At 41.2% G+C, this 27,382-nt stretch overlaps 1 protein-coding gene across 1 annotated transcript; it reads right to left on the bottom strand.

Annotated features, from left to right (window-relative positions):
* Positions 1–1,039: 1,039 nt before the first annotated feature.
* Positions 1,040–13,457, bottom strand: LOC308691347 (myosin heavy chain, fast skeletal muscle-like). The gene is made up of 39 exons (XM_081366425.1): positions 13,213–13,457; positions 12,889–13,032; positions 12,648–12,804; positions 12,541–12,568; positions 12,322–12,433; positions 12,070–12,162; positions 11,877–11,940; positions 11,685–11,783; positions 11,505–11,608; positions 11,279–11,417; positions 11,038–11,156; positions 10,792–10,941; positions 10,536–10,706; positions 10,144–10,444; positions 9,965–10,035; positions 9,714–9,801; positions 9,477–9,594; positions 9,258–9,381; positions 9,021–9,157; positions 6,559–6,814; positions 6,226–6,468; positions 5,939–6,115; positions 5,695–5,840; positions 5,521–5,611; positions 5,040–5,429; positions 4,830–4,956; positions 4,125–4,243; positions 3,842–4,038; positions 3,575–3,758; positions 3,311–3,476; positions 3,065–3,189; positions 2,652–2,960; positions 2,330–2,533; positions 2,093–2,218; positions 1,832–2,002; positions 1,605–1,709; positions 1,424–1,519; positions 1,210–1,341; positions 1,040–1,072 (listed from the first exon to the last, which is right to left on the bottom strand). Exons 1-39 carry the CDS (start codon positions 13,417–13,419, stop codon positions 1,055–1,057), a joined length of 5,808 nt encoding a protein of 1,935 aa, XP_081222551.1. The 5' UTR covers positions 13,420–13,457; the 3' UTR covers positions 1,040–1,054.
* Between the last annotated feature and the right edge of the window lie 13,925 nt (positions 13,458–27,382).

Consider the following 27,382-nt stretch of genomic DNA (forward strand, 5'->3'; position numbering starts at 1 on the left):
GGGCGGGCTGAGAGCCGTGACGTAGATGCTGATTGTACCGTGGATGCGTAGATTTACTTCACATAATCTGCAAAAGTCGTTCACAGACATGTTTACTCCGGTATTTCGCTCGATGGTTTTGTTTTCGCATCATACATGTGTTTACAGTGGAAGTTAGATGCGGCTGAGCATGCGCATAACACACGCCATAACCAAACGTCATGTGATTGGCTTACGGGTAACCAATGATTTTAAACTTCAGACAAGCGACCCCCCGCGAGAGAGAAAACACTTTTCTATTATGCCATTCCAGACTCTGTCTACGAAGCAAAGCGAAGTAGCAGAGTTTGGTATTACCAGGCTAGTTGGGAACAATTGTTTATTAATTGTTTTACCTTTTATTAAATACTTTTTGCAACCTCTTTTTTCCAAGATAACAGCTCTGAGTTTTCTCCTATAATGCCTGATGAGTTTGGAGAACACCTGACAAGAGATCAGAGACCATTCTTCCATACAGAATCTCTCCATGCTGTTCTCCGTTATAAGATTTCTAGCACAGGCTGTCAGGTTTAGATTTTTTATCTGTTGGTATTTGATCGAATCTGTGATGCCATGTATCTGAACAAGATGTCCAGGACCTCTGGCAGAAGATTAGGCCCACAGCATTAAAGATACAGCAGAGTATTTCATTTTACACATGGGGTACTTTTTTATCCCTGTGTGCACCAAACCCATCTTAAGTGTTTGCTGCCAAAAAAGCTAATGTTTTTGTTTCATCTGACCATAGAACATTTGAAAAGTAACTGACACTACTGGAACTTCAAATGGGATTTAAAAAAAAAAAAAAAAAAAACCTGCATTTATTTTGGGTAGTATTTACCCTTCTATTTACCCAACTCATGTGGACTATTTGATCTGATAGCATTAAACTTGATAAAGAAACTTCATCATTTCTAATATTTTGTGTTGTTCAGGTATGAATAGAAAGAAATCTGAAGTCCAAAGGAATGTGCTGAATAAAAGTTTATTTTGTGTTATTTTTTAAGGGAAATCAAAATGTGTGGGATGGAGAGTTTCACTCTGCCTCCTTGGCCTGAAAAAAATAAAAAATAAAATAAAAAAAACATAAATATATAACTGATTCTGTGTTTAATTAAATTATTGTGTTAAAATGAATATTGAACATCATAAACAGTGAAACATTTGAATTGGTATTATCATATAAATTACCTTTCCAGCATCACGACTCTTGGCTCTGAGTTTGTTGACCTGAGACTCAGAAATGTCAGCACGCTCCTCAGCCTCCTCAAGCTCATGCTGCACCTTCCTCAACTTGGACAGGTGAGTGTTTGCTTGTTCCTCCTGCAAATTCACATACAATACAATTATATCAGTAACTTAATATATTCACAGGGTGTTTATAGTTCTCAAATGAGATACTCACAGCTTCTTCAGCCTGTCTCTTGTAAGCCTTGACCTTCAGCTGAAGCTTGTCAACCAGATCCTGCAGTCTGTTGAGGTTCTTCTTATCCTCCTCAGTCTGCAGATAACAAACATGGATCAGACTAGAACATAATCAGATTAATGTGACCTGAATTTTATAACACATTTTTTTTTTTTTGTACCTGGTAGGTGAGCTCCTTGACTCTTCTCTCATATTTGCGGACACCTTTAACAGCATCAGCTCCACGTCTCTGCTCTGCCTCAACTTCAGCCTCAAGCTCACGGACCTATAGTTTGTGGGAGAAAAAATTATTTCAGTCAATGAAAACATGTTTGTAAGTATTAAAACATTACACAATTTATACCTTTCAGATCATAACTATTAACATCAGAATAAAGGCAATCTTACTCTTGACTCCAGTTTCTGGAGTTGTTTCTTTCCTCCCTTCATGGCCAGATTCTCAGCCTCATCCAGACGATGCTGCAGGTCCTTCACTGTGACCTCCAGATTCTTCTTCATCCTCTCAAGGTGAGAACTGGTGTCCTGCTCCTTCTTCAGCTCTTCTGCCATCATTGCAGCCTTTTGCATTAATACAGAAAGTTATTAGATCCACATTTTTTTCAAGTACACAAGTGTCTTTTGAAACATTTGGCAGCTACTGATGCTCACATCAGTGATGGCCTTCTTGGCTTTATCCTCTGCATTTCTGGCTTCCTGTACAGTGTCATCAACTTCACTCTGGATCTGAACAAGGTCAGCCTCAAGCTTCTTCTTGGTGTTCAGAAGACTTGTGTTCTACAAAATGGAAAGCAACAGTTTGGACAATTTAAATGGTGCTCTCAATTTCCTTAATTTGTGTAAAATGTAAAAAAAATTGTGTTAATGTAAAACAAAAAATGCCCTTACCTGAGAGTGCAGCAGCCCAACACGCTCACTGGCGTCCACCAGCTCTTGTTCAGCCACTTTGCGGCCTCTCTCTGTCTGCTCCAGAGCAGCTCTCAGCTCCTCAATCTCAGACTGCATCAGAGTGTTTCTGCGCTCCACCATGGCCACCTGCTCCTTCATGTCTTCCTGTCCTCTCTGGGCATCATCAAGGTGCAGTTGGGCATCCTGAACATAACAATAGCTTTAGAATAAGCTTTTGATGTATTTTCTGTTGGCTTTTTATTAACAGGTTGGATTATACAAACATATTAATACATCACAAAGTCGAACAGAAGTCAAATACCTTGAGTTGTCCCTGAACGTTCCTGAGCTGTTTCTGGGCCTCAGCAGCCTGGCGATTGGCGTGGCTCAGCTGAATCTCCATCTCATTAAGGTCTCCCTCCATCTTCTTCTTGATTCTCAGGGCATCATTCCTGCTCCTGACTTCAGAGTCCAGGGTGCCCTGCATGGATTCAATGACTCTCTGGCTGTTCCTCTTGATCTGCTCCATCTCCTCATCCTTCTCTGCAAGCTTCCTGTCAACCTCTCCCTTGATCTGGTTTAGCTCAAGCTGGACACGAAGAATCTTGGACTCCTCATGCTCCAGTGTACCCTATGACAAATAAAACAACATTTAAACATCAAAATAAAATTATTCATTAACAACACAGTGTGATGGTTCTAGCTAGAATGCCATATTGATCTTCAGATACTCACTTCAGCCTCCTCCAGGGCGGTCTGAATCTCTGCCTTCTCAGTCTCCACTGTCTTCTTGGCCTTTTCCAGCTCATGGATGCTCTTACCAGTCTCACCTAACTGCTCTGTCAAATCTGAAATCTCCTCTATAAAAATAGAAAATATTATCTGTAATCATAATCACATGTGTTTACTTTTTAAAGCTCATTTTGAATTAGAATATTGAAGTCTTTTCATTCTTCGTTTCTCATTCGGTTTTGTTCTTACGCTGCAGATTCTTGTTCTCTCTCTTGAGGGTCTCCAGCTGATCCAAACTCTCCTCATAGGAGTTCTTCATCTTGAACAGTTCAGTACTGAGTGAACGAGCCTCTTTCTGGGCACCTTCCAGCTCTGCCTGACCTTCCTCATATTTCTGCTTCCATTCTGCCAGGACCTTTGGTGGAGATATTTCAGGATCAGGTTCATTTAACTTGTAGCATGCTGAAGCATACTTTTAGAAGTTAATATCATATCACAGAAAGATTTTTTTACCTTGTCAAAGTTCCTCTGTTTCTTGTCAAGGTTAGCAGCCAAACCATTGGCCCTCTCCACATCAATCATGAGGTCCTCCACCTCACCCTGGAGTCTCTGTTTGGTCTTCTCCAGAGATGCACATTTGGAGTTTACAGCCTCAATTTGTTCCTCTGCCTCTTGCAGACGCTGAGCCAGCTTCTTCCTGTTAAGTAATGCATATTATTTTGAATTCTAATCTATAAAATAGCTGTGAAAATTGAAAAATGTATACAATAATATACATACTTGGACTCTTCAAGCTCCTCAGTGCGCTGGATGGCATCAGTTTCATATTTGGTTCTCCACTGAGCAACCTCACTGTTGGCCTTTGACATTCCCCGCTGCAGTTCAGCCTTTGCCTCCTGCTCTTCCTCAAACTGCTCACGGAGCAGGTCGCAGTCATGACGGGCTGATTGCACAGCATGGGCCAGTGCGTTCTTAGCCTAGGAGACAAAGTCACATAATATTAGCTTTTCTCTACAGTAAAGTAATTGACAAATATGTGCATGCTGTGATTATGCTGTATTACCTTAACCTCCTCTTCAATATGCCTCTTAAGCTCCTCAATTTGCTGAGTGGAAGCTTGTTTGCCTCTGGTGAGCTGAGAAACCAGAGCCTCCTTCTCCTCCAGCTGACGGCCAAACTCACCTGTTAAAATGTTCACTATGTCAGTTCAATTCAAAATAAACCATTTATTAATATGAGAAAAGCATTTGCTACACAATTAGGCTGGGGAAATTTATTACATCATCATATGATGCAGTTGTGACCTAATAGTCAGAGATTCGGACTTTTAACCCAAAGGTCACGGGTTTGATTCTCAATACCAGCAGGAAACGACTGAGGTGCCCTTGAGCAAGGCACCCAACTAAGGCCTCTAGTCAATTGCTCCCTGGGCGCCGCAGTGAATGGCTGCTCACTGCTCCGGGTATGTGTGTTGATGATGTGTTCAATACTCATCGCTCCTAATGTGGGAGCACTAACTTGGATTGGTTAAATGCAGAGGACAAATTCTGAGTACAAGTTACCATACTTGACCTTCATGTCACTTCACTTCATTTATTTTATAAAAACATAATAAATGAGCATTGAGAATGAGGTCAAAGGATCATGTGAATATGTTACATGGAGGATGATTTATTTACACTAATTGTTTTTCTGCATTTGTTAGTGGAGAAAAAAAAATGCTGTATTATTTTGTTTGATATTTTTGAGATATTGTGTCATTACTTACCATTTTCAGTTTGAAGTCTTGCTCTTTGAGCACTGAGGTCATTTATCTGGCGAAGGTTCTCGTCATTCTTGGACTTAATTTCACTAAGTTGGTCCTCAAGTGTGCGGCACATCTTCTCAAGATTAGCCTGTAAACACAATTGATTTGATTATTAGGAATCTTAACCACATTTGTTATATATCCTAATTTGTTTAGAAACCATTCTCAAACCTTTGCTTTGGCAACAGCTTCCATATTGCTGGAAAGATCATCAATCTCCATTTTGAATTCGCTCTTCTCTTTCTCAAGCTTCTGCTTGACACGCTGCAGGTTGTCGATTTGCTCTCCCAGCTCGGCCACACTGTCTGCCTGCTTCTTGCGGAGGGCAGCAGCAGTAGCTTCATGCTGAAGGGTGGACTCTTCAAGATCACGACGCAACTTCTGGAATTCAGCTTCACGCTTCTTATTCATCTCGATCTGAGCAGCAGTGGCTCCTCCAGCCTCCTCAAGCCTCTCACTGATCTCCTCAAGTTCCCTGGAGATATCAGCTCTCTGCTTCTCAACCTTAGCACGAGCAGCGCGCTCAGCCTCGATCTCTTCCTCAAGTTCCTCAATGCGAGCCTATAGTGGAAAGTAATTCATGCTATATTATTAGTCTTCATTTTACCTTTACCTTTAACAGCATTTAAATTATAATTATTTTTTTAAATACCTGAAGCTCCTTGATCTTCTTTTGGAGTTGAGCACCCAAAGATTGTTCATCTTCTATCTTGCTAAGCAGCTGGCTTGTTTCAAAATCTTTCCTGGGGGTGTTCAACAATAAGTAGTTTGTAAAAAACAATAACACATAAAATAACGGTTTTAAAAGATTTCATGCTTTAATTACTTTTTTATTTTCTCCTCAGATTGCTGCTTGTCATTCTCCAGGTCCATGATGGACTCTTGGGCTAATTTCAGGTCTCCTTCAAGCTTTCTTTTGGCTCTCTCCAGGTCCATGCGGAGCTTCTTCTCTTGTTCAAGGGAACCCTCAAGCTACAGGACAATGATAAATTAAATATATATTATTTATGATCAAAGTAAAAAAGACAGTTGATTTCATGAATTAATGACATGTTTAATTAGAAACTCACATCATCAACTTGCTGCTCAAGCTTTGTCTTGGATTTGGTCAGGGTGTTGACTTTGTCCTCCTCAGCCTGAAGATCATCCAGTGTCTGCTGATGTGCCTCTTGGAGGGCTTTCTTCTCCTTCGTAAGCTTGGCAATGCTCTCATCCTGAGCTGCCATTTCCTCAGTCAAGTTCTTGACCTGTGTGATTTTTGTTTTGTTTTAAATAAGCTTATATTTTACAATTTATATTCTACATCAACATATAAAACAGAGATTAAGTCTAATCTTAAACCAACTCAATCTCCAACCTTATTCTCAGTGGCATGTTTCTCCTTCTCCACTTTAGCCAAGGTGAGCTCCAGGTCATCAATGTCTTTCTTCAGCTCAGAGCACTCATCCTCCAGTTTCCTCTTCTTGGCTGTCAGTTCAGCATTGATTTCTTCCTCATCCTCCAGTCTCTCAGTTGTCTCTTTGAGTTTAGCTTCAAGCTGGATTTTGCTTTTGATCAGACCCTCACACCTCTCCTCAGCATCTGAGAGATTCTCAGATTCCTGTTAATAACAGGTTGCTATATCATTGGAAACAACATTGCTCAATTTAATGGAGCCTAAATTCAATTAAATCAATTCAAGAATACTCACAGATGCTACTTGCAGCTGCAGATCATTTTTCTCTTGCAACAGTGCTACCATCTTCTCTTCAAGCTCCTTCTTTTTGGCTTCAGCCTTAACCAAAGCCTCTTTGCATTTTGCATAGTCCTCTTTCATGGTTGCCAGCTCCTTCTCAGTCTCGGCACTCTTCAGCAGAGGCTTAATCTTGTAATAAACCTTCATCCATGGCCAGTGTTTGACATTCATGAATGAGCGGATGTTGTATTGGATGGTGTAAATGGATTCCCTGTGAATAATTCATCAATAAATGACATAATCATCATTATTTACTGTTTGCAGTTATTGTTGATACCACCTTTATTCATGCAATAAGATGGCAAAAGTACTCACTTCCCTTACTCAAGTAGAAGTACAGAAACTTGTGTTAAAAAATACTCTGGTAAAAGTAGAAGTACTGATTTAACTTCTTTACTCAAGTAAAAGTAACAAAGTACAGGCTTGGAAATTTACTTAAAGGGGGGGTGAAATGCTCATTTTCACTCAATCTCCTGTTAATCTTGAGTACCTATAGAGTAATATTGCATCCTTCATATCTCCAAAAAGTCTTTTGTTTTATTATATTTTTAATTGAAAGATTGACTATACCGAGTCTCTCCGGAAAAAAACGAGCGGCTGGGGGCGGGCCGTGTGGGCGAAGCTTAGCTGTGCTAACGCGCCGAGCTAACAACACACAGAGACATTTGTTCAACAGTTTTACTCACCGTTCCAACGCACGACCGCGAACCTTTATCATTGTGACTGCTCGATCCTTAAGCTTTAGACGATCTGCAAATCCATCGATCTGGGCTTTGTTTATAAAACAATCATCGTCGAAATGCAGGGAACAACAGTCTATCACAACTCCGTTTATGCTCAGGAAAACAAACTCCATCCACGGGTGCCTTAACGCCGGGTTCTTTGGGAATCTGTGCAGGGTTGTCTTGCCCTGGCAACCAAAAACACACTTCTTTGGTGACATTGACTTCCCTAAAGCCGAGCAGGGCGCTTTGATGGCGAACTGCTTTCGCTCTCTTTCTCTGGTCTAGGAGTGCGCGCGCGCCCGCGATCTTACCGGAGAAGTGCCCTTAGGACCCATATAAGGAAATTCCGCCCTCTCTTACGTCAGACAGAGCCATACTCGAAAAAAACTTTCCGAAACTTGTGACAAACCGGAAGGACAATTTTTGGAACAAAAATACTCCTTCAAACGTACAACTTAACTTTTGAAACTTTGACCATGTTTAGCATGGGAATCCAACTCTTTAACAGTGTAAAAAACTCAGTATACATGAAACAGTAATTCACCCCCCCTTTAAAAGTATAAAAGTAAAAGTAGCCTTGCGAATGACAATCATTTTTTATGCAAAGCTACCTGGACCACACAAATGTTACTAGAGTGCAAGCTGAGAAACTTAAGTGGATTTGGAAAAAAGGTTCTTTATATACCATTGCCTACATTTTAAATGGATATCTGCCAATAGGCCTAAAACATCACATAGTCTATATGATTATTGTGACAGGGACTCCAGGTTAATAAGATTCTGACTGAGTAGCAAAGATATTAATTCAATTGTGATTCTGTGAGAATTCACAGATCCAGTTTCTCTTTTTAAATCTTCCTCTTAACATTTAAAGGAATCTACATGTATGTAATGATTTCCCGCGAATGAATGACGCCGAATCTGTCAGTTGCCTTGTTGTAGTGTTGCGTCAAGTGCAACGTACTGTATGACCCGCCCCCTTTAGTTACCGTTGCTATGTCCGACAAGCGACGCCGTTCTCACACCACACATCATGTTCTCACGCAATAAAAAATACATCGTGGAGCAGAGAGGACACTGACAACACACTGACAGACAGGACAGACCAGGTTATTTTTTATATGAAACAAAGTCTCACCTTTCAAATTTAGTCATTTTTTAAAGAAATGTAAACAATAAATACCATTTTGTGTCTCTTTAATGTGTCTGACAGATCGATCAGTTAAAGCTGCTCGTGAAACGATCATCTCTTCCTTCTAGTTAATTTATAGCATCAAATAAACATGAATGAACATAAGAAAGAATGTTGTTTTAACCGCGGAAAGACGTCGGTACAATTCGTTTTTCAAGTTTAAATCCTCCTACTATCTCTCCTGGTTGCTTGCTTTGTCGGACAAAATGGTGGATTATGATTGGTCAGATCGCCTGTCAATCAAACTCCCTGTGAAGGGTTGATGACGTGAAAAATAATAACGGTAACTCTGAAATTATTTGAGACTAAATTAACGAGCCAATTTTGTAAAATGTAAGGAGTACCGATAAGTAGGCTAACGATAATCGTGTTGAAAATGTAAGGAGTAAAAGTAAAAAGTCGGAACAAAATAAATAGTAAAGTAAAAATATCTGAAAAATCTACTGGAGTACAGTAACAAAGTATTTGTACTTCATTACTTTCCATCTCTGAATACCCACCTCCTTTCCATCATCTTTACAAACTCCCTCCTCATCAGGTAACCACGGCAGAGAGCCTGAGTCATTGTGACCAGAGCAGCCAGTTTCTCATCACGCATCTCCTCAAGAACACCCAGAAGACCAGCTTTGAAGAACACCTGAATTCATGTAAAATAAATCTAAATATATTGATTTACCTGTATAGGTTAAATGATCATGATCACTGAATCTTTGAAAGTTGTAAAGCTGAATATTAACCTTTGTGGTTCCAAATCTGTACTCGTCATGATTCACGTCGATGGATCCCAGGAGTTTCTCACTGGCCTTCTTGTTATCCATAAACTGTCCCTCTGGGATAACACTGGCATTCAGCACCTTGTATCTATGGAAGATGGGAAGCATTTATCAAAATGCTTTATATCTTCTAATATAGAGCTTCCTACAGGAATTTATATTTTCATATGGTGTCATTTATACCTCTGCTTGAAGTCACCATAGAGGATTCTGCTGGGGAAGCCCTTTCTGCAGATTCTGATACCCTCTAATACACCGTTACACCTCAGCTGGTGGATAACCAGGAAGTTCTCCATGAGACCTATAACAACCAGTTTACATAATAAACTTGGTAAATGAATGTTATTATTATTATTACATACATTAATCATTAAATATTGTCTTAATATGAGAATATCTGTAAGCCCTTTATTACTTTACCTGGAGTCTTGGATTCATTGGGAATCAGACAACGCACAAAGTGAGGGTGGGTGCTCCTCAAGTTTGTCATGAGCTTGCCCAAGTTCTCCTGTTTAATCATGAAAAGATTTAGCATTCTTACTCACATTCTCTCAGTTGTTGATGTATTATTTTTCTGACCTATAGTCAAGAAACTCATGTACAGTCACTGCTTTCAATTGCATCATTATTCATTTAGTCATTTAGACATTTAGTCTCTAACAAAGACATACTCTGAACTGAGAAGACACAGTCTGCATGGAGCCACCCTTCTTCTTGCCTCCCTTCTTGCCGCCACCAGTCTCTATTCAGATAAAGAGACAAAATAACACATATAAAGTAATAACAAGAAAAGAGTTCAAACCTGAATCAAAGTTTGATTAAAATGATGTACATAATACATAATACATACCCTCAACAACAGGTGGGTAGAGAGTAACTAGCAGTTTGACAGAAGACTTCTGGTACAGCTGCACAACAGAATCATTCAGTGGATCCTTGTTCTTGTCCAGCCAGCCAGAAATGTTGTAGTCCACAGTTCCAGCATAGTGAACCAGGGAGAAGTGGGCTTCAGCCTTGCCTTTGGCAGGCTTTGGTTTCTGGAAAGCATTATTCTTGCCAAGATGCTGATCATACAGCTTGTTCTTGAAGGAAGTGTCTGTAGCCTTGGGGAACATGCACTCCTCTTCAAGGATGGAGAAGATACCCATGGGCTGTTTATAAAAGAATGTTGTTTAATTATTACAATTTTAAGATTTCAAGCATAGAAATTGGAAATTAATAAGTTCATAAACCAGTAAAAACCTTCTCAATGAGCTCAATGCAAGCAGCCAAGTCCATGCCGAAGTCAATGAACTCCCAAATAATGCCCTCCTTCTTGTACTCCTCTTGCTCCAGCACAAACATGTGGTGGTTGAAAAACTGTTGCAGTTTCTCATTGGTGAAGTTGATACACAGCTGCTCCATGCTGTTGAACTGGAGGAAGAAACAGAAACATTTACTGACTTCTGAATATCACTCAATGTGCCATTAAAAAAAGAGATAAAAGAATCATTCTTACATCAAAGATCTCAAAGCCAGCAATGTCCAGCACACCAATGAAGAAGTTTCTTTGTTGTTTTGTGTCCAACATCTGGTTGATACGAATGACCATCCACAAGAACATCCTCTCATAGATAGATTTGGCCAAGGCGCTAACAGAGTTGTACACCTGTGAGTAGAATAGAGTGGATATTTTATTCTGCTTCTGCAATAATTAGCCAGAATTTTAGTTTAAACACATGGCATGCTGGGAATGTTACTATACCTGTGGCACGGTCTGGCCTTTGGTCACAAACTCATTTCCGACCTTGACTCTGGGGTAGCACAAAGCCTTCAGCATATCAGCAGAGTTCAAACCCAGAAGATAGGCAACTTTGTCAGCGTCTGCAATTAAAAAAGTTGCCTTGAAAACTAAAACCACCTCTTTCTTTGTGAAAATAGAAATAAGAATCTCTCCATTCAAAGCACTGCATGTTATGACACACATTAGTACAATGTAGTCTCACCCTCTGTGCCATCAGGCTCAGCCTGCTCCTCACGCTGCTTCTGCTTGAACTTCATGTTGCCATGATGAAGCACAGCTCCAGTGAACTTGTAGATGCCCATTTTCTCCTCATTATTAAAGCCCAGAATGTCAATAGCACTCTGTAAATCAAAGAGAAAAATAAAATCTATGATTTGCCATATTTACAGTATATAGAATATGTCAATATTCAAACAGCAATGACTCACATCAGTAGCATCCAGCTCCTCTTTATCATCAATGCTGGCCACTGTGATCTGACCCTGACTGCACATGGGGAAGTCATAGGGGTTGGTGGTGATGAGCGTCATGTCTGTAAAATACACAGCATTTATGAAAGAGCATCTTACAATATTATCTGAAACATTTAATGAAATTTGTGCACCTACCAATCAGCTCAGGCTTATGGTTGGTCATCATCTGGTAGAAGATGTGGTAGCCTCTCTCATCTGGAAGCTGGAATGACACTCTAGACTTCTCCAGCAGATCTGTTGAGAGAATGTACTTGAGTCACAATCATCTGAAGAGTGACAGATAAAGACAAATGTTCAGGATGGATCAATGAAATCATGTCCACCTACATGTCTCAATGTCAGCACTAGCCAGTTTTCCAGTGGTGCCGAAGTGAATTCTGATGAATTTACCCTGTTTAAAACATAATAACAAAATATTATTATTAATAATGATGATAATAATAAAACAAAATATCTTTATAGAAAAATCCAACACAACTCACTAATTGAACTACATGTAAATAAAAAGTGGTTAACTTACAAAACGAGAGGAGTTGTCATTTCTCACAGTCTTGGCATTACCATAAGCCTCAAGCAGAGGGTTGGCAGCAATGATCTGGTCCTCAAGAGAGCCCTGTGATGTTTGAAGGGTTTTCAGTTTTTTTTTTTTCATTTATTTTCTATGTAATGACTAAACACTATTGATAGGCATTTCACAAATTTACATATCATGTGAGATGAGTGTAAATCACCATCATTCAAAACAATATGTATGTAGTTTTATATCTCATACCTGCATTTTGCCAGGAGTATCTTTCTTCTTTTCACCACCTGACACTGCAACTGTGGCAAAGTACTGGATGACACGTTTGGTGTTTACAGTCTTTCCAGCACCAGATTCTCCACTGGTTTATGAGAGATCAGAAGACATAAGATGATCAGACATGTGGAAGTTCCACAAGAGGGATATTTAACTGTTTTCAACAACTCTAATTGAATGCTTGATACATACGTAATCAGGACAGACTGGTTCTCTCTGTCTGTTAATTCAAAGGAAATAATGTTTTAGCAATTGTTTTATAAAAAACATTAATTCAGATCTCCTAAATCAGATCTTACCAGTCAGCATGAACTGATATGCGTTGTCAGAGACAGAGAAGATGTGGGGTGGGGCCTCCATACGCTTTTTGCCTCTGTAGGCAGACACCACTTCTGCATCATACACTGGGAGCCACTTGTAGGGGTTCACAGTTGCGCAGAAGAGTCCAGAGTAGGTCTGAAATGAGCAGAGACGTGGTCAGATTGCAACAACACAGACAAAATTAGCTTAAATGCTTTTTTATGTTGTTTCAGAACTTACGTAGATCATCCATGCAGCATAACGCTCTTTGAGGTTATACAGCACAGAGGCTTCATTGAGATGGGTCATCATGGCCATGTCCTCAATCTTGTCATACTTGGGAGGATTCATTGGGTAGACGTCATCCTCCTTTACTGTTCTCTCCTATAAATTTGATCAATTAAATAATAGATAGGCAAATATATATATATATATATATATATATATATATATATATATATATATATATATATATATATATATATATATATATATATATATATATATGTGTGTGTGTGTGTGTGTGTAGGACATTGTGCAATATGAGCATCTATTAAAATGTACCTCCTTAGTGTCAAGCAAAATAACTGTGGCTTTGCCACCTTCTTTGCTCTTGATTGTTCCCTTGAGGTACAACTCTTTGACATCAGCCACATAGCAGGCAGTCTTGGCATCAAATGGTTTGCTCTGAGCCTCAATTCTCTCTTTCTCAGGCTTACGGAGGTAAATGGCAGCCTTGCCATAAATGGCCATCTCTGCGTCCGTACTCATGGTGGCAGTTTACTTCTGGAATTTAAAGAAGAGAGAAAAAATTACTCTTATAACATGAATGTGGCTTGTTTTCCCTATAATCCCTATAATTACGGTTACCTACAGTGAATCCAAAAACAATATCCTTTTTATCCTTGATTTCTGAACAGATTTTTTGAGCTGGTCTTGTATTTACAGACACTAACATCAATTACCTTGTCAATCTTCCACAAGTACTGATGAATTCCCTGCACCCTGTAATATGAAGATATTGAAAATGAAAGCTGTGATTAAAGATTTATTATAAACTGTTAGCAACATATGTCTGAAATATTTTCACTTCAATTACGTTCAACTTGGAAATCTAAATTCCACTTAATTTCTTTGTCTGAATAGTTTTCTATGCAAAATGTCTACAGTAATATTATACAGAAAGATATGCCATGGTTCTCTAACCTAATCTAATCACTGCATACTCCCTGCAAAGAAATGAATGACCATCTTACCTCAAAACTTGGCTGGTCTTCTGAATGCAAAGTCTCCCCTCCTGCCACTTGTTTTTATACTGCATTTGCTGTGCCAGCAATGCAAAAGTTAAATATGGCTAACACCAAATATGGCTATTTGAGTCAGTCTAAGTTAAGGAATCGATCTGATAAACCATTTGGTGTTTGCGAAAATGGAAACAGTAAAGGTGTCAATAAATAACTACCCCTTTAGGATATGTTGCTAATTTGTTTTTAGAATTTTTTAAAGAAAATTATTTCTCTAACCTCTAGCAGAATATGTACCAACAGCCGTTGTGTACAAGTGTACATGTTTTTATCTTCAAGTAAAACAATTTATGAAGCAATACGTACATATTGTATTTAGAGATTGTACACTGAGGCCTTAAAAAAAATTTATAGAACATGTTTGGCACATACTGTATGACACATGAAGCAGAGGTAACACGTTGAGTCTTTTTTTAGGCTTGCTGTAAATTTAAAGACCATAAATTTCTATTCTAGTTATGTGTAGCTTCATCGACATTGGTCTATGTGTTAAGATCCTTATGTATGTTGTAAAATGCTTTTTATTAAAAAAATATTAATAAATACGCATGATTTTTCAACTATTTCAAGAGCTAAAAAGTTAAATAAATTATGTATATAATGTATTTAACAATGGAATGCTAAAAAAGCAAAAAACAATACAAGGTTATTAAACCACTATCAATTTTACTAGCTATTAGTATTAAACATTATTATATTAAATAATTTGCAATATCATGTGATACCAATTATGGTAGATGTATTAAATTTATTAAACTAAACAGTCATTTATGTAATTTTTTTAGCTATGTTTCTTAGATCTAATATCTTTAAGAGGCACACTTTTTATTTATGTATAATATTTTATTTATGTTTATATTTTATTGCTTTATTTGGATGGTTTGCATTCCATTGATAAGATAATTCAGCTTTCCTGGTCTGGTTTATACAAAAAATAATTTGCAAGTTACATAGCTACACAGTCTAATATAGGCTGAGGTATAACTACATCCTTGTTTTTTGACACTATAAATCATAAATATATATATATATAAAAAAAAAACAATATTAAAGCAGTATGAAAGGGTGTTAAATAGGCCTATTTTCTGTTTTTAATGATATTCATAATGAAGAGCATTTGCGTGCACAGTGCACTGATTGTGTTTAAAGCCTATGTGTACAAGTGGTAAATGATTTTAATTAAAAAAATAATAAGCTCACAATTGTTTTTGTCCCACTGCGCTTCAATAGTACAGTTTACTTAAATTGAAATTACTCAGTTGTAAGGAAAAAAGTATATATCCCAATTTGGACTTGATAAGTTTATATCTCACAGTTCAGACAGTCTTTTTTCCTCCCAATTCTGAGTTTTTATATATATATATATATATATATATATATATATATATGAAGAGTTCATATGCAAAAACCTCTAAATGCCATCTGAAATTTTCTTCTAGAATGATAATTTTTATCAAGCTCGTACATTTGAGTTCAATAATTTCACTTAAATGGCAATGAAAAGGTAATTTTCATTGCCATTTAAGTGAAATTACTGAATTTAAATATACGAGCTTCATAAAAATGATCATTCTAGGAGGAAATTTCAGATGGCATTTAGAGGTTTTTGCATCTGAACTCTTCATATATATATATGATCTTGACATAAGTTATTTTCTCGTGATCTAAATTGCAATGACGAGAAAACAATAAAATAAAATAATGAATTGACTTTTAGGCTTTCGTACCTTTTGGATAGTTAAAAACACCTCTCCCGGTTTGAAAACGCCCCAAAATTTCAGTAGCACCTCTCTGCAGTACACGAGATCCAGGGGGCGGAGTTGGATCCAGATCTAAGGGATGGAGATTGGTAGGTTTAGGGATCAGGGGGTGGAGATGGGTAGGTTTAGGTATATGTAAGGTGGGAGGTGTTGGATCTAGATCCAACTCCTCCCCCTGGATTTCGTGTTCTGCAGTGAGGACGAAACGCCCCCCTTTTTGTTGCGTAGATACTTGTAGGCTACTTGGGCTTTCACTACTGATGCTGACGTATGTCAAAACTCTCTTGTCGTGCCAGATTTCACAGTCGGGCACAGTTGCTTTCCCTAAAGGTCATGACATTTGCTTTCCCTAAAGGTCATGACTCCTGACTAAAGGTATGGGAAAGAACTTTATGACGACAATGCTCATTAGTTTAAGCAGTGAGTTATGAGTTATTGTTGACATCTAAAATAATATAATTTAAATTACCGATACTTTAGGTGTCTTGATCATATTCGTATAAAAGCAATAGGCCTAGTTTAAATTACATTAAATTAATTAGCGACAAGCACATAGAGTCACGCGATATCCGCCTTTGATCTCGTAGGTGTCTGAAGTGAAGTGAGAACTGTAGGCTTACGTCTTGACTGCATAATGTGACTGCCTACTCTCGTTTACGTTTAATGTTTTTTTTTTTTTTTTTTTAGCGCAATTTTCCACCGGACAAAATTGCGATTGTTAACTCATGATTTCTGTTCTGTCTGTGCGCACCAATCTTGCACTTCTATCTACTCCTCAACCAGACCACCTAGAGACTTCGGGTTTTCGGCATTATGTTAAGGAAGGTCTAATCTCGGGAACGCACAAAACAAATCCAGGAAAAGATTTACTATCTCTTAATGTTGTGATCCCATGACGTGAGAAAATTGCGCTAAAACACTCACTGAGTTTTTATTACTTGTTTTTTGTTCACTATCCAACCAATAAATGATCATTCACAGCCCGCTAGCTACCGTATATAGTCTTTGAAGATAGGAAAGTCACACGCTTCAGTAAAGTTGATAAGTGAGTGAGATCGATTTGCTCACTTAAACTTAAAAGGTTAGGCCATAATATTAAACCTGCCAGTTCATTCGTCTATAATATAATTTTGTTCTTGGGTTCATCTAGGCTAATTGCCTATTCTTTTTTATTACTTTTTTATTAGACTGACACAGCCATATACAGTAAAAGAGCTTGTGCTGACATCAACAGATGCCTTTGGTGCTTGTCCCTGTAAGGAACTATTTATGGCACCAATGGAGTTCACTGCCTGGCTACTTTGGGGGAGCTCACATGACTGCAACTAATTTTTAAATCTTAAGTATTTGGATGACACCAAAAAATAGCCTATTAATTTGTGTGCATTTCTTACATCAATGTTCTGTAATCTGAGCCTTACCAAAGTCCCTCATAATTATATTAATAAATTTTTTTGTTTTTTTGTTTAATGAAGTCTAATAACTTTTAATTTGCTTGTTCACATTTATATAGTTTTTACATGTTGTGCATATGCAGTAATCTGAACTTTCAATGTGTAAACTGTACATTTGATAATTAGACTTTACTGTACTTTAAAAAGCATCTTTAAAGACTTTAAAAAAAGTTAACTTACTTATTTGGCTGAAATAACGTGGACTAGAAATTGAAGTTTTCTCTGTTGACGTAGCTAAAAATTAAGATCACAATATATTATGATTTGACCTAAAATGTTATAACTCCAATGTTTCACAGATGGAAAAGCACTTGTAACACGGATACTCGTTTACGGTCTCACTCAAATTAATTTATCGTCATCTTCAAGGTATAATTACTCATAGATGTGAGATTAATTATATCTGTTGGCGAGGGGAGGGATAAATTAGAAAGATTTTGACATTATTGAACAGATGTTCGTATGTGTAACTGAAAGGTGTTTGTTTTCTAACAAAAATGCAAAGGATGTTCTCACTACTTTATACTGTGAAATAATTCTAAAATAATTAAAAATTGTTTATTTTAATTATTTGTAATAATTAAAAATCACAAAAAGTTTTTTTGTGATAAAAGTTTTTTGCTCTTGTCAATGTCGAAATAATTGATATGGCCAATCAAATCAAAGTCTGGCCTTACTGTTCACAGAAAACAAGTGTCCAACGCAACACTTTAGTTTTAAAGGTCCCATGACATGAAAATTTCACTTTATGAGGTTTTTTAACATTAATATGAGTTCCCCTAGCCTGCCTATGGTCCCCCAGTGGCTAGACATTTTAAGAGGTGTAAACCAAGCCCTGGGTATTTTTGAGAAAATGAAAGCTCAGACGGGCAAATCTAGAATATTCCCTTTATGTCGTCATAAGGGGAAAGGTCACCTCCCCTTTCTCTTCTTTGCCCGCAAAGAGAATTTGGCCCGCCCATGAGACAATGAACTGCGCGAGCGCGATATTGGTTTTTCCTCTAGAGACATCATGGCTTGCAAACGAGTGAAGCATGGCAGTTGCTCAGTGTTTGGATGTACAAATGAACACAAAAGTATTTTTTTAGTTCCTTCATCTGAGCCACTGAAGAACCAGAGGGTTATGTGAATTTCTGATGTGTTATTGTTCAAGTTCAGACAGATAATCTTTCCCTCAAAATCGTTCAATACTGCTTATGCATCAGTAAATCAAGCCAGTGACTAAAATATCAACTTCACATCGTTTCTCTTGGTAAGATGAAAATAATCTTATTTAAACTGTGATTAAAATATATACAGAAAGCGATCAAAGAACTACTTGGTTACTAACGTTACCTCAGTTCCCTGAGATGAAGGAACGAGCATTGCGTAAGGCTATCTTACACTATGGGAAAACTCCTTTCCTCGAGAATATTGAAGCAAACTTTTTAAAACGTAGTGCAGCTGCACAGCGAGCACAACTGAGCGTGAGAGCGGTCACTGGCTGTGCTGCAGCAACTGTATGAACCTATGGCGAGGCAGCTTTGACGCGAGAACCAATCAGGGCGCCTGGCGCGTCAGAGCCCGCCAGTATGGGCGTGGTCGGAGGCTATATATTGCCGTGCCTCGCCTAGGTGCTCCAGGTTTAAACAACTGAAGCGATCCCCTGATCATAGCACAGTAGCACGGCGGGTTACGCAATACTCGTTCCCTCATCTCAGGGAACTGAGGTTACGTTAGTAACCAAGTAGTTCCCTTTCGAGAGGTCTCTCGTATTGCGTAAGGCTAGCTTACACTATGGGAACCCCCTTCAAAACGCTGTGCGTGCTAAACTTCGCCCTACTGTAACCCAAGGCATAAGCCTGAAACTCAAGGGAAGAGCATGATCCTAATATAAGCCAGTTCTAGATGGGCTTCATATACTGGATAACTAGGGACCGTAGTTCATGGTCATAAGGTATACATAGGAACCATAGTTCAAGGCCAGAGTCGAGTATGTAATGAGCCCTAAGACTTTGGGTGGTGCTTAAAACTTTACACTGAGAGAACCTTGGCCTGTAAGGCGGGTACCTCCAAGTTATAAAACTTCACAAATGTGGACGGTGAGGCCCAGCCAGCCGCCGCACAAATGTCTTCAATGGGTATTCCACTGGACCAGGCCCACGAAGAGGCCATGCCTCTTGTGGAGTGAGCTCTGACCCCCAAGGGGCAAAGAAGGCCTTTGGACTTATAAGCTAGCGCGATAGCATCCACTATCCAGCGCGACAGTCTCTGTTTTGTGACGGCTAAACCTTTAGTGCAGCCGCCAAAGCATATAAGGAGCTGCTCTGATTGCCTAAACAAGGCAGAACGCTCCAGATAAATCCTGAGAGCCCTTACAGGGCAGAGTAAATATGCATCACTCTCATCATCTAGCGAGGAGAGAGCCGTCAGGGAAATGACCTGTGCTCTGAATGGAGTGGAGAGCACTTTAGGAACATAACCGTGCCTTGGTTTAAGGACGACCTTGGAGTCGTTTGGCCCAAATTCCAGGCAGGAGGCATTTATTGATAGCGCTTGTAAATCGCCCACTCGCTTGACTGAGGCGAGCGCCAGCAGAAAGGCAGTTTTGAGCGAGAGCGACTTCAGGTCTACAGACCGAAGCGGCTCGAATGGGGGACCCTTCATGGCCTCCAGGACTTTAGAGAGGTCCCAGATAGGCACAGACGGGGGGCGCGGAGGGTTTAACCTCCTAGCGCCTTTGAGAAAACGCACAATGAGGTCGTTCCTTCCCAGTGGTTTGTTGGCTACCAGATCGTGAAACGCTGTTATGGCTGCCACATAGACTTTGAGCGTGGAGGGGGTGTGACCCGTATCCAGGAGCTCTTGTAAAAATGCGAGCACACTCGGTACTTCACATGAGTGAGGGTCTACGTTTCGTGTTGCGCACCAGCTAGAAAACACTGCCCATTTCTGAGCGTAAAGGCGCCTTGTTGAGGGCGCTCTGGCTTTAGAAATGGTTTTCAGCACCCTATCCGGGAGATACCCGGGTACCCATGCGTGGAGGACCCATAAGTCGGGGCGGGGGTGCGAAATCGTCCCGTTCGCCTGTGTGAGGAGGTCCTTCCTCTGTGGAATCGGCCACGGGGCTGTTTCCAGCAGCTGTATCAGCTCTGGGTACCATAACTGGGTTCTCCAGAGGGGGGCTATTAACAGCACTGCACATCTGCACTCCCTGATCCTTTCGATGACCTGTGGTAGCATTGTGACAGGAGGGAATGCGTATAGAGGGCGGCTCAGCCAGTTGTGGATGAGCACGTCCCTGTTCTTTGTAAAAAATATTTGGCAGTGAGCGTTGTCTTCTGAGGCGAAGAGGTCAACCTTTGCCCTGCCGAAGACATCCCACAGCAGCTGAACCGTTTGTAGGTGAAGAGACCATTCCCCTGGGAGAACATTGTTTCTGGATAACATATCCGCACCCTGGTTCAGAACGTCTGGCACATGCGCCGCCCTCAGTGAGCGCAGGTTGTGCTGGGACCAGAGAAAAAGATTCTCGGCCATGCTGTGCAGGTTGTGTGACCTGAGACCACCCTGGCAGTTTATGTACGACACCACTGCCCTGTTGTCCGTCCGGACCAGGACATGGTGGTTTCTTAAGTATGGGAGAAAGGCTTTTAAGGCTAACACCGCTTTCACACTGGCAGTTGAAATCAGCTCAATATTTAATTATACATTTTAATTGTATTAACTGCCCTAATAACGTTAGAAAATCATGACAATAAAAAAATGACATGACAACTTATCGTTATAAAATCATTATTTATTTTATTAAAAGTTAAGAATTCAGGTTTGTTTATCAGTACCATAGCAACGCTAACTTCCGCTGGAATTGTCGGATAGGAACCATCCGTAGCCTTTCGCAAGAGTTAAATTTTTTTATCCGGATGACCAACTGACACAATTTTTTTCGCACCGCACTCGTTCGGACCCGGTTCAGAACCATTCGCATGCGGTCTGCGAATCTCCATAGGAAATGAATGACTTCCGGTCGTTTCGAAGCCGTATCGGAGCTGATTTCAACTGATACCGATACCAGTCAGTCGCTTTCCAGGGGGTCAGGGTTCTGATGCAGCCGTGACTCGCTCTGATTTGTAAGTGACCAGATCGCCACGCGTGAGCTGGAACCTGTGGTTTTAGCCAGCGCTGAAGCGGACGCATTCGCAGCAGTCCTAGTTGGAGTACTGGTGGGGCTGAAGCCATGAGGCCAAGCATCTTCTTGAATCTCTTGAGGGGAACGTGGGCACCCACCCTGAAAGATGCCGCCAGGCACCGAATAGAAAGCATGCGTGCTTTGGTGAGGCATGCTCTCATGCGTACCAAATCTATCTCTATACCCAGGAAGGAGATGTTCCGGCTGGGAGATAGTGTGCTTTTGGAAAAAAATTATCCTGAGGCCCAGGCATTCTAAGTGGTTGAGGAGCCAGGCTCTGTGAGTTATTAATAGCTCCTCCAATTGGGCTATGATGAGCCAGTCATCGAGGTAGTTTAACATTTGCACTCCCTGCTGTCTCAATGGGAAGAGCGCCGGGTCCATACGCTTCATGAAAGTACGGGGCACTAGAGACAGGCCGAATGGTAGTACTGTGTACTGATAAGCCTGCCCTTCGAATGCGAACCTCAGGAATGGTCTGTGATGGGGCGCTATCTGGATGTGAAAATAGGCGTCCTGGATGTGAAAACAAATCCACTGAGAAAAAACAATCTCCCGGGCGAATATGCGCGAGAATTTGTTTGGACGTGGAGTGAGTAACCTCGTTTTATTATGTTCAACACCCATTTCGATATTTCGGGGATAGCCTCCCAGGCTTTGGCCCTCATAGCTAGGGGTTGGATGAAGACAGGACCCGGGTCACTGTGAGATAGGGGCCCGGTCGTCCGGCTGTCTGGTGTTTCCCCTTCTGTGCGAGCAGTGCTCATGCACAGGGGGACGCGCCTTAGGGAGTGCGAACCCTCTATAGCCTCTATAGTGTTGGCTTGGGTGGAAACTAGCCCCACAGGAACAGCTTTCAGGTGTAGCGGTGCGTTCACTGCAGTGGGCACACAGTCTACATTTATTACCTCCTTTTCTCTGATAGGGGAAAAAGATGACACCGTGTTGGAAGTGTGTAGGGGCGCGTACATCGTCGGTGGCAGCGTGAGCTGGCGGGGGGCTTAAGACTGTATGCACAGTGTTTATGTGTGGGGGTGCAGACCTTGTGGTGGGCACACCTTCTACATTTGTTAAATTCGCAGCATGTGATGGCGAATTGGTTACTGTGGGGACAGTGCTTGTGTGTAGGTGTACGAGAATGGAGAAAAGTGATCTTTTCTTGCTTTATTTGTGTCGCCGTGAAAACGGCGTTTGTTTGCAGGCGAGCATGCTTCACGGCAGACTTGTTTGCTGCGGAGTTTACATTTCCAGCCGCCTGAACAGAGGGGACTGGGGAATGTCTGAAGGATTTTCGAGAGATCGGTCCGGCCCTGGCTGGACTCGAATTTTCTCTTTTTCTTCCTGTGGCTAGGAAGTCTTACGAGGCTCGGGAGCGCAACGGACTTCAGCCGCTGGGCGAGGCTGGGTGACCGGTGGCGCTGGCTTGGGCTGCTGTTGAGGAGGCTTCCTTCTGGTCTGGCGGCTCGAAGCCGAGCTGGAGCGTTTGGGAAGGAAGTGGTGCATCGCCTGCGATGCTTTCTGCGCCTCCGTGTAGCGCTCGGAGAAGCTCTTGACAGCCGGGCCAAAGAGACCGGAAGTGGAGATGGGAGAGTCAAGGAAAGCCACCCTATCTGCCTCCTTCATGTCCGTCAGGTTCAACCACAGGTGCCGCTCGAACACCGTTAGGTTTGCCATGCTCCTCCCGATGGCCTGGGCTGTTGATTTAGTAGCCCGCAGGGCCAGGTCAGTGGCGCTGCGTAGGTCCTTGAAAGCCTCCGATTCAGGTCAAGACTCGTCCAGGGAACGGAGAAATTTGGCCTGAAAGACTTGCAAGACAGCCATCGTGTGAAGCGCCGACGCTGCTTGCCCAGCGGTGGCGTAAGCGCGGCCAGCGAGGACAGAAGTAGCGCGGCAAGGCTTGGATGGATGTGAAGCCTTAGTCTTCCATCCCACGGCGGTGGGTTGGCAAAGGTGGGCGTCAAAGTTGGTCCTCACGCTGTCCTGTGTGGACGGAGGGGGACCGGAAACGGACCCCGCCCAGTCGCGCAGTCAGAAGCCGCAAGGGAAAGGCTGTCATCCTTTTCCTCCTTTTCCTCCTCTTCTTCCTCGTCTGAAGCCCCGAACGACACGAGGTCCGCCGCTCGCAGAGAGGGGCGCTGGTCGGTCTGTGTAAACAGGACTGGCGAGGGAGATCGCCTGGAGAGAGACCGAGGCACGTGGGGACTGGGCCGGCGTGAGCTCGCTCGTCTCAGCTCGCTCAGGCTCCCTTTGTGAATGGCGCTTCTTCTTGTGCGGCTCAAGCAAAGGGGCGGGGAGCGGGTCGTCGTCGGTGTAGCAGGCGAGTCGAACCCACAGAGTGGTGAGATCCATCACATCACATTCCGGGCAGCCGCCCTTAGCGAGTGCAGCTTTGGCGTAGTCACGGCCCAGGCAGGAACCGTACAGAATGTGGCGGTCTCCACCGACGAGTGGGCCCCTACAGGCGCAGGTGGTGCGAGGCATTTGGAACAACGCCTCGGAAATATAGCTCTTTTAGAGTGTGAACGCAGCAGCGAACACACAGGATTTGCAACAAAGGATATGGCGCACTAGCCTGACAAGCCAGACCTACATCAAGATGTTAGGTCTGGCAACTCACCATAGACATGGCTCAATCCGAGAGGCGGGATAAATGGCTGTCTTTCAAATTCCCTCTGCACTCAATAGGATAGCGCTACAACCAACCAGAGCGTTTTCCCAACAGCGGAGCTAACGTTGGTTGATAGATTCAACTTTTGCCATTTCTGGCCGGCAAAACTACGAACACATCTTCCTTTTTTAAGAATGACTTAAGTGCCGTTCTTTGCTGTTTTCGCAAAGAAAAACTTAACTCCAAGTCCTCCAAGTCCTCCCGCTGGAAGGCGTTTCGATGGCGGCGAGTGCTTCTCTTCCAGAGGTCAGCGAAGTGGAGAAGTCGCTGAAGGGGTAAAAATCTAAAGCACCTAGGCGAAGCACGGTAATATATAGCCTCTGACCACGCCCATACTGGCGGGCTCTGACGCGCCAGGGCGCCAGGTGTCCTGATTGGTCCTCGCCATAGGTTTGTGCAGTTGCCGCAGCACAGCCAATGACCACTCTCGCATTCAGTTGTGTTCGCTGTGCACTGCGTTTTAAAAAGTTTGCTTCAATATTCTCGAGAAAAGGAGTTTTCCCATAGCGTAAGCTAGCCTTACGCAACACGAGAGACCTCTCGAAAGGGAACAATCCCTTTCCAATCGCCCAAGCTGTCAGTCATACAGTGCGAGTTTATCTGGACACTTGCCAAAACTCTTTATGAAATCAATGACGCTGTTACGCTGCACAACAAAGCTCTTACTGTACTTACCTCATGTTTGCATTGGTGAAATCATTAGTGAGAGTGCAGAAACTGCGTTGCAATGATAAGATCTTCATTCATGCGATCAACAGGCTGTCATCTGCTCATTGCTCATCACTGCAACCTTTTATGTGATGGGAATAGATCTAAATACTCAAAAAACTTCTCACGATTCGTTAATCTCGATAGCTGTAATAGTAAAAACGTATAATAGCTGTAATAGTAAAAGTTTTCGAGAGAGTTCCACATGTAATGATAGCTATTTCATATGCAAGCATGTCAGCCAATCACAGCAGTGGGCGTTTACACTGTCTCACAAGTCTCACAGCAGACACGCCCCTTCAAACAGAGTGTTCAAATCAGAGGCTAAAATCAGGCTAGGAAAAATGCCTTTTATTTCTAAATTATTACAAATTTTGATCTTAAAAACATACTTAAATTATAAGGGCACCCCAGGAAACATTATAAAAATTATAAAATAATCCATGTCATGGGACCTTTAGCAGTGAAAGAGTCTGTGGTAAGATGTTAGTAGCTAAACAATATTTGACAACTGTTTTACGATAGAAATGTTCAGTGACCTACACTACAGTAATATCCAATGTTTAACTTTTTTATGAATTGACACCGTTTGGAATTGAAAATATGGTATTATTTGCATGATTCATGTAATTCATAACTGAATGTGAAAAGAAAAGTTTTGCGTTCTTTACAAATTAGACATGAGTGAATTTGCATCTATTTTAAAATAAAATATTACTTGTAAATTCTTTAAATTGATTAGCCTACTTCATAACTATATAAAACGTTGAACTTTTGACGTTCTTGCCCCCCCCCCCACACACACACACACACACACACACACAAAAACAGTAATTAGTAGTTATACCGGTTAAAAGCTCATTGGTATATTAAAATTCTTTGATGTGATTACAGTCTATGAATGTAATGTAATAAACATGAAAAAAAAACATAAGGATGTATGGAGAAGAAAATTAAAAGAAAACAGCAATGGAAATAAAAGAGAAGTTGATGAATATAATGTTTTATTGAGCAATTGCACCTTTTCAGAGACAAATGGGAGCTTGTGACAGTGAATGTGAAGGTTTTCACTCAGCTGCCTCTTTGCTCTGAAAAACAAGGTACACAAATAAAAAATCTTTAGAATATAAAATAGAACAATTTATGGTCAAATAAAAGCTTTACATTTTAAGTATGTTTAAACATTTATTTGAGTAAAATTACCTTTCCAGCATCACGGCTCTTGGCTCTGAGTTTGTTGACCTGAGACTCAGCAATGTCAGCACGCTCCTCAGCCTCCTCAAGCTCATGCTGCACCTTCCTCAACTTGGACAGGTGAGTGTTTGCTTGTTCATCCTACAAAGTCACATACGATTAGATCAGGAACCTAATATGTTCACAGGGTGTTTATAGTTTTCAAATGAGATACTCACAGCTTCTTCAGCCTGTCTCTTGTAAGCCTTGACCTTCAGCTGAAGCTTGTTAACCAGATCCTGCAGTCTGTTGAGGTTCTTCTTATCCTCTCAGTCTGCAGATAATGAACATGGATCAGACTAGAACATAATCAGATTATAGTGACCTGAATTTTACTTCACATTTTTTGTACCTGGTAGGTGAGCTACTTGACTCTCCTCACATATTTGCGGACACCTTTAACAGCATCAGCTCCACGTCTCTGCTCTGCCTCAACTTCAGCCTCAAGCTCACGGACCTATAGTTAGTGGGAGACATTATGAAAATTATTTCAGTCAATGAAAACATGGATGTAAGTATTAAAGCGTTACACAATTTATACCTTTCAGATCATAACTATTAACATCAGAATAAAGGCAATCTTACTCTTGTCTTGACTACAGTTTCTGGAGTTGTTTCTTTCCTCCCTTCATGGCCAGATTCTCAGCCTCATCCAGACGGTGCTGCAGGTCCTTCACTGTGACCTCCAGATTCTTCTTCATCCTCTCAAGGTGAGAACTGGTGTCCTGCTCCTTCTTCAGCTCTTCTGCCATCATTGCAGCCTTTTGCATTAATACAGAAAGTCATTAGATCCAAATTTTTTTCAAGTACACAAGTGTCTTTTGAAACATTTGGCAGCTACTGAAGCTCACATCAGTGATGGCCTTCTTGGCTTTATCTTCTGCATTTCTGGCTTCCTGTACAGTGTCATCAACTTCACTCTGGATCTTAACAAGGTCAGCCTCAAGCTTCTTCTTGGTGTTCAGGAGACTTGTGTTCTACAAAATGGAAAGCAACAGTTTGGACAATTTGAATGGCGCTCTCAATTTCCTTAATTTCATTGTAAAACAAAAAAAAGCCCTTACCTGAGTGTGCAACAGCCCAACACGCTTACTGGCATCCACCAGCTCTTGTTCAGCCACTTTGCAGCCTCTCTCTGTCTGCTCCAGAGCAGCTCTCAGCTCCTCAATCTCAGACTGCATCAGAGTGTTTCTGCGCTCCACCATGGCCACCTGCTCCTTCATGTCTTCCTGTCCTCTCTGGGCATCATCAAGGTGCAGTTGGGCATCCTGAACAAAACAATAGCTTTAGAATAAGCTTTTGATGTATTTTCTGTTGGCTTTTTATTAACAGGTTGGATTAGACAAACATATTAATACATCACAAAGTCGAACAGAAGTCAAATACCTTGAGTTGTTTCTGGGCCTCAGCAGCCTGGCGATTGGTGTGGCTCAGCTGAA

Source organism: Scardinius erythrophthalmus, assembly GCF_964197995.2.
Source record: "Scardinius erythrophthalmus genome assembly, chromosome: 5".
Lineage (NCBI taxonomy): Eukaryota > Metazoa > Chordata > Actinopteri > Cypriniformes > Leuciscidae > Scardinius > Scardinius erythrophthalmus.

What these genes read in the sequence shown, in the direction of transcription:
- LOC308691347 (XM_081366425.1), bottom strand. Translation starts at nt 13,419, where the DNA reads ATGAGTACGGACGCAGAGATGGCCATTTATGGCAAGGCTGCCATTTAC. An exon ending in ATATCAGTTCATGCTGACTG is followed by an intron (nt 12,569 to 12,647) that starts GTAAGATCTGAT and finishes TTGAATTAACAG; the next exon opens with ACAGAGAGAACCAGTCTGTC. An exon ending in AACAGAGGAACTTTGACAAG is followed by an intron (nt 3,477 to 3,574) that starts GTAAAAAAATCT and finishes TCTCCACCAAAG; the next exon opens with GTCCTGGCAGAATGGAAGCA.